Here is a 13,195-nt window from a genome sequence, read left to right as displayed (position 1 = left end):
ACCAAAATCAATTTCAAAATTTCCATTAAAAATTTCGCATATGTCCTCCAAAGTTTTAAAGCCGTTTAAAGACGGGCTTTGATCTAAAGGTGTCTAAAGCATGAATATTTCAATTTCTGTTAGAAAATCGTAAAACTATGGTTAAAGGTGTAAATTCTCTTAACAATAGGGGATTTAAAAGAATCACCAGAATTATAGGTACCTACTAAATTGGGATACACATTGTACTAAATATAATAAATGTAAATAAAATTCGGATTCCCCGATAAACCATCCTTCATAATAATTTTAACATCCTACAATCATTATATAATGGCGTACCTATAAGCACTATAAGTACTTTGTGTTAAGAGCGGGTATTTTCTAAGAAAAAATGAAAAGGCAGTCAATGAGCCGTCTCTCTTCAGGTAGTTCTCGAATTAATAGATACGACAGCTTGTGCGGTGAAATATTTTGTGTCGAATTAAAAAATTTAAATTTTTTTTTGGACTTAAATGTTTTTAAATATGCACAAAATATGAATGTTTCTTTAAAAATATGCAAAATTTAGTAAAGTTCTCAAATATGCGAAATATGCATGCAATATGCATTTAGCATAAAATCCGCTCCCTAGTCATGACCTTTACTCAGTTCATTAACCTCGACGTTTCTCCTGATTCTCCATATATATGTACCGTCTTCCTCTTGCACCGGGCCATCTCGAACTAAAATTAACAACACAAAACAAAATTAACAACAAAACAAAACAATTCAATAGCGGGTATGTCCACCTCTCGCCAGGGCCGCCGAGAGGGCGGTACAGCCGGTACATTTTACCGGGGACCGGCGATATGTAAGGGGCCCGGCGTCGACCAGACCAAAGACGTAATTTTTCCCGTTTTTTTTTGCTCTTCACTTTATGCCCATAATACGTTTAATTAATACTCAGCTATATGTAATATTATGACTTTTAATCGATTTTGTTTAAAATTTTAACAGCAATAAATCACAGAAGTCAAATACTACAGTGCAGTCAGATAAAACTATGGTATGGATATGAAGATTAAAAATATATATCTGATATTAAAAATATCAGGGCTTCTAGAAGATTTACAAAAAATCAGAAGAATCTATGTTGAAGAATCTATATTAGTTACCAGCAATTGGAATAAATCCAGAATTTACATGACTCTGACTCTATGTTAAGCTTGGTACATAAAATTGTATAATTTTCAGTGACAATAAAGCATATTTTTCTATTCTATTCTATTCTACATCAAATAAACAAAAATGGTGCAAAAAGCTTGTGAGATGTTTTGATGATTTTGCCTGGACCTAGTAGTGATGCGACTGATAATTTTGAGCCCGACGCAATATTTCACTGAGAAATATTTAATATTGTCATAATAAGCAATTTAACCAGAAGATTTAACGACGACTGATTGAAGATGAAAACAATATTAAGAAAAAAAATTGATATATGTGTGTATTGCGCAAGTTTTATAAAGAAGACATCAAGTGAAGAATTGATAGATGAAATTTTTCATTTGAGGAGCTATATATACAAGGATAATATTGGTGAATCTTTAACTTTCTCCAATATATATTTGCTTAATAAAATGAAACATCTCAAATTTGAATCGTTATTGCGTTAAGAATATTTTGCACATTACCAGTGACAGTCACAGAAACAGAAAGATCCTTTAGTTTTCTTTTTCGCATAAAAAATTCTATGATATAATGATAGCTACAATGAAACAGGATCGGTTAGCTGCCTATAAACTTTGTGAATTGAGAATGATTTGGCAAAAACATGCGATTTTTCAAAAATTAGAGATATTTTTGCCAATTAGAAAATTCGAAAAGCACCTGTAATATAAATACACTCGCGATCACAAAGATCGGGTCACTCGATGAATTATAAATGTTTGATGTCCCGAATTTCCTAAACCTGTTGTCCGATTTGAGTGATTTTTTTAGCATGTTATACGCTCTGAGCTTCGCTGGTGTCGCTCCTGGCGGATTACTAATTCAACTTTCACCGGTAATTTTTAAATTTATTATTTAATTGTTATCGCTTAATATTTACAACGCTAAAAAGTAATTAAATTGTAATAGATTTTTTTTAGATTTTGCTAATCATTTTGACGTTCTATTGATGAAATATTAATTTCTTACTTCGGATACTTTCACAATTATCGTGTAGATGGCGCTAAGATTAATATAGATTAATTTATAATTACATATTACGGAACATTAAAAAAACGTAAATTCAGTATTTAAAACGTAAGTATATTTAAGGTAAAAATATATACCACAGCTTTGACCAACTAATATTTTTTATAATTTAATGTTTTTAATTTTAATTTTAAATTAATCACTTTGACATTTATGTCAAATTTCCGGTAATCGTTTACAGACTTGCCACTACTGGCGCTCGCGAATTTATAAATATCCCCTCTACGTACGAGCTCACAGCGTATAGCCTTATTAGTCCAGAAAGCCACTGCGCATCCGCTAGGAAAAATATTCTAATTCGGATTCTTTGCACAATCTTACTCAAAAAGGACTCCTTTTAACAAATTTGCATGTTGCCAGGACCAAAAAGTGGTCAACAATTTTTTAAACGTTTTTTTTTGTTTTTTTCTTAAAATTATTTTTTCTTGCACGGAAAAAAGTTTTTTTTAGGTTTTTTGGATCATTCCAAAGAGAAAAGGTCTTTAGTGACTTTTCTCTAAAAATGATAGTTTTTGACATATAAGCGATTAAAAATTGAAAAATTGCGAAATCGGCCATTTTTAACCCTCAAAAACTATGTGAAAAGCTGAAAATTTGAATGTTGCCAAGGTAGGTAGATATTCTTTAAACATCGATTGATGAAATCCCGAAGAGTTTTTTGCAATACAATATTTAAAACTCCTTTGTTTTTTAATCGATAATCAAGCGTGCACGACACTATTTTCCACCGACAGTATGGTGCAAATGAAAGGAATAAATTCGTTATTTCGTAATCCGGCGACTTTAAGGAAAAATCCCGAAACAGGTCGATTTTTATTTTTAAGTTATGATATTGTGGCATATATGGTATACTAGTGACGTCATCCATCTGGACGTGATGACGTAATCGATGATTTTTTTTAAATAAGAATAGGGGTCGTGTGCCAGCTCATTTGAAAGGTTCTTCAATTCTCTATTCAGTAATATAAACATTTACATAATTATTTATACAGGATGTCCAAAAAATTTTTATTAAATTAAATTATTTGACAAAAAAAGAAGTAGAAGGACACCCTGTAAAAAAATTATGTAAATGTTTACATTAATTGATAGAGAATTGAAGAACCTTTCAAACGAGCTACCACACGACCCCTATTCTCATTTAAAAAAATCATCGATTACGTCATCACGCCCAGACGGATGACGTCACTAGTATACCATATATGCCACAATATCATAACTTAAAAATAAAAATCGACCTGTTTCGGTATTTTTCCTTAAAGTCGCCGATTTTCGAAATAACGAATTTATTCCTTTCATTTGCACCATACTGTCGGTGGAAAATAGTGTCGCGCACGCTTGATTCGCAATTAAAAAACAAAGGAGTTTTGAATATTGTATTGCAAAAAACTCTTCGGGATTTCATCAATCGATGTTTAAAGAATATCTACCTACCTTGGCAACATTGAAATTTTCAGTTTTTCACATAGTCTTTGAGGGTTAAAGATGGCCGATTTCGCAATTTTTCAATTTTTAATCGCTTATATGTCAAAAACTATCATTTTTAGAAAAAAGTCACTAAAGACCTTTTCTGTTTGGAATGATCCAAAAAAACCTAAAAAAACTTTTTTCCATGCAATAAAAATAATTTTAGGAAAAAAACAAAAAAAAAACGTTTAAAAAAATCTTGACCACCTTTTGGTCCTGGCAACATGGAAATTTGTTAAAAGGAGTCCTTTTTGAGTAAGATTGTGCAAAAAATCCGAATTAGAATATTTTTCCTAGCGGATGCGCAGTGACTTTCTGGACTATATTATTTAAGAATATTAGTGTACTAATATTGTTGTTATAGAATAGAATAGAATAGAATACTTTATTGGTATAGCTTTACAGCTGCCATCATAAAGATGGATATACACGTCAGATATACAACACAATATAGTCACAGACACATAATCAAATACCTATACATACACTTAAATTTTAGATTTAACATAATGTACATTGATAAATATGAAAATTATTAATATTAGACAGAACTCATAACAGCAATCTAGTTGCTAAGTATTCTTCTACACTGTAGAATGCATGTTTACATAGTATACTTTTCACAACTCTTTTGAATTTCACCGGATGCAAAGATCTAACTTCATTTGGAAGATGATTATATAGCCTGACCCCCACATAATCTGTGGACTTCTCAAATTTGGATAGTTTGTGACCAACAGTAACAAACTGATTGGCATTCCTAGTTGAGTATGCATGTAAATCAGAATTTCTCTTGAATGAATGTAAATTATGCTTAATATACAATATGGATTTCAAGATATATATGGAAGGCAACGGTAAGATATTGTTATTAATGAAAACTTGCTTACAAGTATGCCCAAAAGGAATATTGAAGATAAGTCTAATAATTCTCTTCTGTTTAATAAACACTGTGTCTGATTTTGTGGAATTACCCCATAACGTAACATTATAAGTAAGGTGACAATAAACCAAAGAATAATATACATTAATGAGAGTTTTAATACTGAGTGTTCTCTTCAACTGTACTAAAGCATAGAATGAACAATTTAGTTTCTTATTAACATATTCAACGTGAACATCCCAACTCATAAACTGGTCCAAGAATACACCTAAAAATTTTATGTTTGGAATATTTACAATTTCAGGAATAGACACAACTGGCATATTTCGTTTGCATCTAAAATGTATATACGATGTTTTATCAATATTCAGTTGTAGCAAGTTTTGTGTACACCATGTTTGGAATAATCTGATAACCCTTGACACTCTATTTTGAAGCTCTACGTATGTATGTGCTGATACAATCACAGATGAGTCATCTGCGTACATTACAATGTGGTCATGAGTAATATGATCGGGTAGGTCATTGACAAAAATAAGAAATAGCAGTGGTCCCAACACAGATCCCTGCGGCACTCCTACATCTACACTGAAGATGTCTGACCTTTCCTTGTTTAATTCAACATAGAATTTCCTCTCCAGAAGATATGAGTTCAATAAATTTAACATGTTACCTCTTATTCCGTGGACATACAATTTGTTAAGGACAAATTCAAATTTAAGACTGTCGAATGCTCTGGAAAGATCAAAGAAGATACCCACTACAAGAAGACCATCATCAAGATGCCTATAGACAGATTCCATAAATACTTCAGTAGCCCCCTCTGTTGATCTTCCGGATCGAAAGCCATGCTGTTCTGAACACAGTGCATTATTTTTGTCCAAAAACTGTATGATCCTAGTGTAGTAAGCTCGTTCAAAAATTTTTGAAATTACATTTAACAAAGAAATAGGTCTATAATTATCAATACAAGTGTGATCGGATTTTTTATATACTGGAACAATTTTACTTAATTTTAGGTTTTCAGGAAATTCACCTGTGTTGTATACTAGGTTAATTAAATATGCCAGCGGTTCTGATATAACATCCTTGATGTGTTTGATCATTCTTGTGTTTAATTCATCATTTCCAAAAGAATGTTTATTTTTAAGACCACAAATAATATCAAGAACTTCATCAGATGTTACTGGAAAATAAACAAAACTGTCTATAGTCCACCTATGTGATAAAGTACAGTTTTGAGGGTTATTGTCAAGCCTATTTTTTAGTGCATTATTTTTGTCATTGAAATGGCATGCAAAATATTGAGCTAAATTTTTATCATCTGATATTAGTTTGTCTTCAATTTTGAGTTTAATTTTATTAGTACTTTGCTTTCTCCCTATAGTTTTATTTACTATACTCCACATAGTTTTTTGTTTATTATTACTACTTACAATTTGAAGATAATTGAATTCCCTTTTCTTTTCAGCAATAAGATTATTGTATTCCTTCTTGGTAGCTTTATACTCATTCCAGATGTTACTATTATTAGAGTTTTTAGCTTCATTAAATAGGTTTTTTAATTGTTTACTCCTAGCATATATGTCATGATCAACCCAACCTTTACTTTTATGCACGTCCTTACCTATTTTACTTTTAAGGGGACAGTTTGAAGTAATAGCAAAGTTTAAAGTATCCATAAATTCGATAAAAGCGTTATTAATATTACTTTCATTGTATACCTCGTAAAAACCAATCCTCATCAAGTCTTGTTTTAGGATGTCTAAATTATTATCATTTAAACACCTAAAACACTGCTGTTTTATATTAGATTCCATCCTATCCTGATTACGACTTACAACAATGTCAAAAATAATGGCAAGATGGTCACCCATATTGGGTTGATTGACTTGACAAGTATGATTCATAGTGATATTATTAGTAGCAATGTAGTCAATTTTTGTTTTAGTTACTTTATTGTTATTCATGAAAATACGTGTTGGTATATTTGGGATATTAAGAGACAAACCAAATGATTGAAAAAGATCATCTAATCGAAGTTTTTCATTGCTCTGAATTAAGTAGTTGATATTAAAGTCTCCACAGAGATAAATTTTATCAACACGGTTGTGAAAATGACCTAAAATATTAAAACAATTATTTATAAAAGAATCTAGATTGCTGTTAGGCGTTCTGTACACATTAATGACTAGAAATTTACAGTTACTGATTAAAATAGTCACAGCACAACATTCAAAGCTTTCTTCCTCAGAGAATTTACGGCAATCAACGACTGAGACTGCATACTTGTCTGTCCCAGATTTAGATAAAATAAGAGTTCCACCATGTATTTTATTTTTTCTAGTAAAATGGGTTACCAAAGTGTACCCTGGGATATAAATAAGATTAATATTATCCTCATTACACCAGTGCTCCTGAATACATAGAATGTCAGGTTTTTCAGCATTAGAAAAAAGCTCAAGATTTAAAAGTTTGTTTGTTAAACATTGTACATTAACCGAGATTAACTTCAATTTAAAGTCATTTACTATACGTGAAATAGTTGTATTGCTTGAGGACCCACCTAATGCGACAGCGTCCTCCTCATCTTGAAAAACGAGACTAATGCTCCACTGGGCCAGATTTCTCGCTTCCATGCATTCTTAATTAAGTCTCGTCTAATGGTCACTTTCATGGATGCATATATGTCAGGTTTTTTGGACTGATGGATTTCGCATTTTACGCCATCTAAATGATTTTCCAGGAACTTTTCTAATTGCTCCGGTTTTGTGTCAGGCTTTAGGCGAGTCACATGTAGGTTGATCATTTGTGGAACAGCCTCAATGTTGCAAGGTGACTCGGTACTTCCAACTAAGAACTTCCTCTTTTTTCTATGAGCTACCTGTGTCCACGCACCGTTGCTTGAAGACTCTGAAAGAACCGGAGCATTATTTTCAGTGTTCAACAGATTATGTAAAACAGTTTGAGTTTTGGCTTCTTGCATTGCGGCACTCATTTGTCTTGATGTAATGTATTTTTTTTCATTTGGCACTTCATTTCCAAAGTTTGTCGATGTTGAGGATCGCGCTAGCGTTCCGTCTGCAGGAATTTTAGTCACTACTAATTCAGTTTGTTTACTATTAGTAAGGTCATTAACATTTTGTAGTTGTTTATCATCTTTACCAGGGGAAGTCCAGTTTTTTCTTTTGTCAACGTTAATTACCTTGAATTCAGGTTCTTTAGTTTTTTGTTTTACTTTTTCTTCAAGGAGCTCGTTAGTTCTTTTTAACAATTGATTATTATCAAATAAAATTTTATATTTTTCCTCTTTTTCACTTAAAATTGTTTTTAGAAAATCAATTTCCAACTGTAGGATATGTGCATTTACCTCTTGAGTATGACTTACTGAGTTTCCTTTGGGATTTTCAGATTGTTCACATGTCTCACATACAATTCTAGTATCACATAACTTTATACATTTCTGCTTTTTTCTTGATGAACAAGATAAATGAAAAATACTTCCACATTTTATGCACACTATAACGTTAGTAGTTTTCTGGCAACATTTGAATGCTTTTTCCTTAAAATTCTCATCATTTACAGAGAGGAGTAATTTCACGTGCGCATCGTTCGGCGCCATCTTGATAATCAAAATTGATATAGACAGGTAAATGTTATTTTATACCGGGTGTAACAATTATACTGTGTTTTTTCCTTAAAGTTCGGAACACTCTGTGGAATATTATAGCATAGATAAAATATTGAAATTAAAACTTAATTGTAGCCTTAGGCTTTCTTAACATTTTCCTTTTTGATTCATATGCTTATGTTGGATAATAAAAAAGTTATGTACTTCAACAACTAGGCTTGTTCTTCATCAATACAGGGTGTTTCTAAATAAGTGCTACAAACTTTAAGGGGTAATTCTGCATGAAAAAATAATGACCGTTTGCTTTATAATACATGTCCGCAAATGCTTCGTTTCCGAGATACAGGATGTTGAATTTTTTCTTACAAACTGACGATTTATTTGCTACTCTAAAACCAGTTGAGATATGCAAATAAAATTTGTTAAGTTTTAAGAGGTAGTTATTGCGCATTTTCTGTCATACAATTAAGAATTTTATATTCACCATGGGCGTGCATACAGGATGTATCTAAAATGTTTATACCCATATGCACGCCAATGGTGAATATAAAATTCTTATTTATATGTCAAAAAATGCATAATAACTACCTCTTAAAACATACCAAATTTCATTTGCATATCTCAACCGGTTTTAGAGCAACAAATAAATCGTCAGTTAGTAAGAAAAAATTCAACATTCCGTATCTCGGAAACGAAGCATTTGCGGGCATGTGTTTATAATGCAAACGGTCATTATTTTTTCATGCAGAATTACCCCTTAAAGTTTATCGCACTTATTAAGAAACACCCTGTATTGATGAAGAACATATTTAAACTACCTAACTTTTTTATTATCCAAAAGCATATGAATCAAGAAGGAAAATGTTAAGAAAGCCTAAGGCTACAATTAAGTTGTAATTTCAATATTTTATCTATGCTATAATATTCCACAGAATGTTCCGAACTTTAAGGAAAAAACACAGTATGATTGTTACACCAGGTATAAAATGACATTTACCTGTCTAGCAACAATATTATTACACTGATATTCTTAAATAATAATGCTATAACATACTAAAAAATCACTCAAATCGGACAACAGGTTTAGGAAATTCGGGACATCAAACATGTATAATTCATCGAGTGACCCGATTTTTGTGATCGCGAGTGTATTTTCACTATTATAAATAGTATAATCAAAATTTAATAAAATTTATATTTGAAATGTTTCTTATTACCTATTTATTATTAATAATTTGATTTCTATAACAATTAAACAATTTTTCTCGCTCTTCACTTTTTGCCAGGGGTCCGCCCTTCACTTTTTACTGGGGCCCGCTCATCCCTCTCGGCGGCCCTGCCTCTCGCAGTGACGACTGCTCGCAATATGTTTGGCATCGAATAAATATGTATAAAGTCGACTTTACACTACCTACATGATTTATCATATGATTTGGCCCATGATGAGCCGCATGACAATGCTTATGATAAAACACAATGCTTATGACAAAATCATATGATAAGTCACACAGTGTAAACATGTAAATTTCACTCCATGACCAACTCATATGACAAATCACACGATAAATCATGTAATGTAAAGTCCACTTTATCCTTGCCTGGGGAATAGACCGATATTCCTTTACCAGGGCCATAACTTGTACCACATTTTCTGGAGGCCTAGGAGACGGCGAATAGCTATTTTTAATTCATCCCATAAATGCTCAATATGATTGAGATCTGGGCTGCATGCAGGCCATTCTAATCTTATCAACCCAACCTCTATTTAAGATATTTATGTTTATGAGTCAATCACTGTTTTTATTTACAAAAAATTATACAGATCTATAAGCTATCTATTAAGCAAAAAATGTTGTTACCGAAATCATAACAAACGACACCAAAACGTGTATCTATAAACTGATGTAGGATTCTTGAAAATTGGAGTACAAATAATAAAGTTATAAATTGTCAAACTTAATAAAAAATTTTGGGCGGCGGAATTTTGTACCGGTGAGTGTATATAGAAATATTAAATTTAATATTGATTTTAATACAAATTTAGGACATCCTCCATAATAGTGTCCCAAATTTATTTTCCACGTACGTTAAAAACTTAATTTTTGAGTTAAAAAAAATTGAGCTGCGCCCCAAAATCAATTTTCCCTTACTTTTGATCAGAATCGATTTTATTTTAATCGATTTTATTGATGGATATAGATTGTTTATGATGGATGATGGTTGGTTATGGTTATGTTAGACGTCAAGACGTCAGTGGACGTCATATTAAGCTTTTTTTAGTATTTACTAAAATATTTATGTAAATAAATAGATTATAAATGAAGCAAATAATTTTTACAGAAGAATCAGCAGTAACCAGTGCAAAATTTATAAACTTTAACATATCCAAATAACAAACTATTTCTCAATGTTCCATACATAATCTACCAGTTGACAAGTTTCTTCCGATTTAAACCTTAAACTTTGTAGGAGTAAGTAAAGAAATTACTTGTAACTCTAAAGTATACTTACGACAATATTTTTATCAACACTTAATATCGTTTTTGAAGTAGCAATGATGTTTTATGTATGCCTATTAATTAATAAATAAACTCAATTTTAAGGAAATACTAAAATCCAATGTCTACTAGCAATAATGTAAAATCTAAGAAATCCTCAAAGGATCGCGAAAAGAGGAAGTCTCTGCCAAGTACAAGCAATGCAAATGACAGTAACACAAGTGATAAAGGATCATCCGAGCAGGTAATCATTGAAGGATAGAATCAATTGTATAAATAAATTGTTTTTGGTTACATTACCTGGTTATTTGAAATACAATTTTTTAATACATCATAGGACTGGTCACTGGTTTATGTATAAATGGTGAAAATGGTTGTAACGTAAAGCAGCACAGTACTCTCTATCTCTCTCATAGGGCACTACAGCCCAAGTCAGGCCCTGGCGTCACCCAAAGCCCACCTCCAAGTATCTCTATTCCTAGTTAATCTCCTCTGTTTTTAAAACTTTTACTCTGGAGGGAAACTATTGGTGCAAATTTATAAAAATAGCAATTGGTTCCTCTCTAGTGGTTGTTGGTTGTCTGTACCACTCTCCATCTTCCTCTGATGCAATATTTCTGGATAAATTTGTGGATATTTGTGAACTTTTTGCATCTGATTCTTTATGTATTTTGGTAGGGGATTTTAATTTGGATTACTTAAGCAACAGTTTTTATACTAATAAAATTAAAAATATACTAACAATGTATGGTATTAGCCAGCTAACTGCTGAGCCCACCAGAATTACTAATGTAAGTAAAACTCTTCTTGATTATGTGTTAGTTAATCAAAATAATTGCGTGTCTGATGTCCATTCTTCACCTGCAATTACTGATCATTCAGTAATTTCAGTGAATTTTTCAAACTGTATTAATAACTTTACACTAATTTATCAAGATCTTTTAGGAACTTAAGTAGTACTAATATGAATAAAATTAAAACTGATTTGATTTCATACCGTTGGTCTTTGGATGATGTTGATGTAAATATTGTATACCAAGAGTTACATGATACTTGTGGTAGAACATTAAATAATGTAGCTCCCATCCAAACGTATAGTTATGGGGATCACTTGCAATAAAATAAGAGCTAGGGATAGCAGCTACAAGGTGTTTAAGAATTCTTTGGGTCAAGAGAGGAATAATAATTGGTTAACTTTTAAAAAACCTAGAAATGAGGTTGTGAATGTGTTGAAAGTCAAAAAGGACCAATACTACTTTGATAAATTGACAGAAATAAAAATAACTCTAAATTAATGTGGAAGACTTTAAAAAAATTAGTTAATAGGAACGGTCGGGATTTTCCAAATAATATAGAATTTGAGTTTAATGGTCAGAAAAGCATATGTCATGATAAGGTGGACATTGCAAACAATTTTAATGTGTATTATGTTAATAGCATAGAGCAGCGGTTCTCAACCACCGTGTCGCGACACACTGGTGTGCCGGAAGAACCTATCAGGTGTGTCGCGGGATTTACGAATACGATATTTTTATTTATATTTTTTTACTTGTTATAATATACCAATCATGCATATTGTTCTTGTTATGTTCTTACGAAATAAAAAATAATATGCTTAATATATTCATCTGTACTTACCTACCACTAGCAAAAATTTGTACATAATATAAGGGTGTCGCGAATCTGTAAGGAGTACGTTAGTGCGTCGCTGAGTAAAAAAGGTTGAGAACCTCTGGAATAGAGGATATAGTTAACAGTATGGAATTACAAGATTCTTGGATTAACGTTAATAGTAATTTATATATGCCCTTTACAAAATTTAAATTAATATCACTTTCTGACCTAAGACACATCATTAACTCTCTTGATAGTAAGTACAATCCACAAGACGTTCTTTGTAGTAAAATGATTAAAGAAGTATTTGAAACCATAGGTCATGTTATTTTAAATTTAATTAATACTTCCCTAGATGGTGGCATTGTTCCATCTGACTTAAAAATAAGTACAGTTGTTCCTATCCCTATCCCTAAAGTGATAATTAAGTCGAGCGAGTTTAGACCTATCAACATGTTACCGGCTTTGGAGAAAGTATTGGAAACAGTTGTATACGAGCAAGTTCTTGATCACATAGATTTGAACCATATTTTAATTAATCATCAATCCGGTTTTCGTAAGAATCATTCATGTGAAGCGGCTGTTCAACTCTCAATATGTAAATTTAAACAAGAAATAGATAGAAATAATTATACAGTTGCAGTTTTTCTAGATCTTAAACGAGCGTTTGAAACGATTGATAGATACATTTTATTGGATAAGCTAAAAACCTATGGCATTAATGGAGCTGTTCTAAATTGGCTAAGGAACTTCTTAACTGACAGAAAGCAAAGAGTAAAAATCTCTGATTTATTATCCGAAACTGTCACTAATAACGTTGGTGTACTGCAGGGTAGTGTACTTGGACCATTGCTTTTTATATTATATTTAAATGATATAAATTTG

The 13,195-nt window shown here is 31.6% G+C and overlaps 1 protein-coding gene across 1 annotated transcript in view; it reads left to right on the top strand.

The window, feature by feature from the left end:
- Nucleotides 1–10,398: 10,398 nt before the first annotated feature.
- LOC114326547 (uncharacterized) overlaps nt 10,399–13,195 on the top strand; it is a 54,951-nt gene continuing 52,154 nt past the window's right edge. The window contains exons 1-2 of the mRNA XM_050657227.1: nt 10,399–10,669; nt 10,802–10,940. Coding sequence (XP_050513184.1) covers nt 10,818–10,940 — 123 coding nt within the window. The 5' untranslated portion in view covers nt 10,399–10,669; nt 10,802–10,817. The remainder of the gene's footprint in view (nt 10,670–10,801; nt 10,941–13,195) is intronic.

Source organism: Diabrotica virgifera, chromosome 7 (assembly GCF_917563875.1).
Source record: "Diabrotica virgifera virgifera chromosome 7, PGI_DIABVI_V3a".
NCBI lineage: Eukaryota > Metazoa > Arthropoda > Insecta > Coleoptera > Chrysomelidae > Diabrotica > Diabrotica virgifera.
Note: the sequence above shows the minus strand (reverse complement) of the source record. Positions and strands in the feature narration are given on the sequence as shown.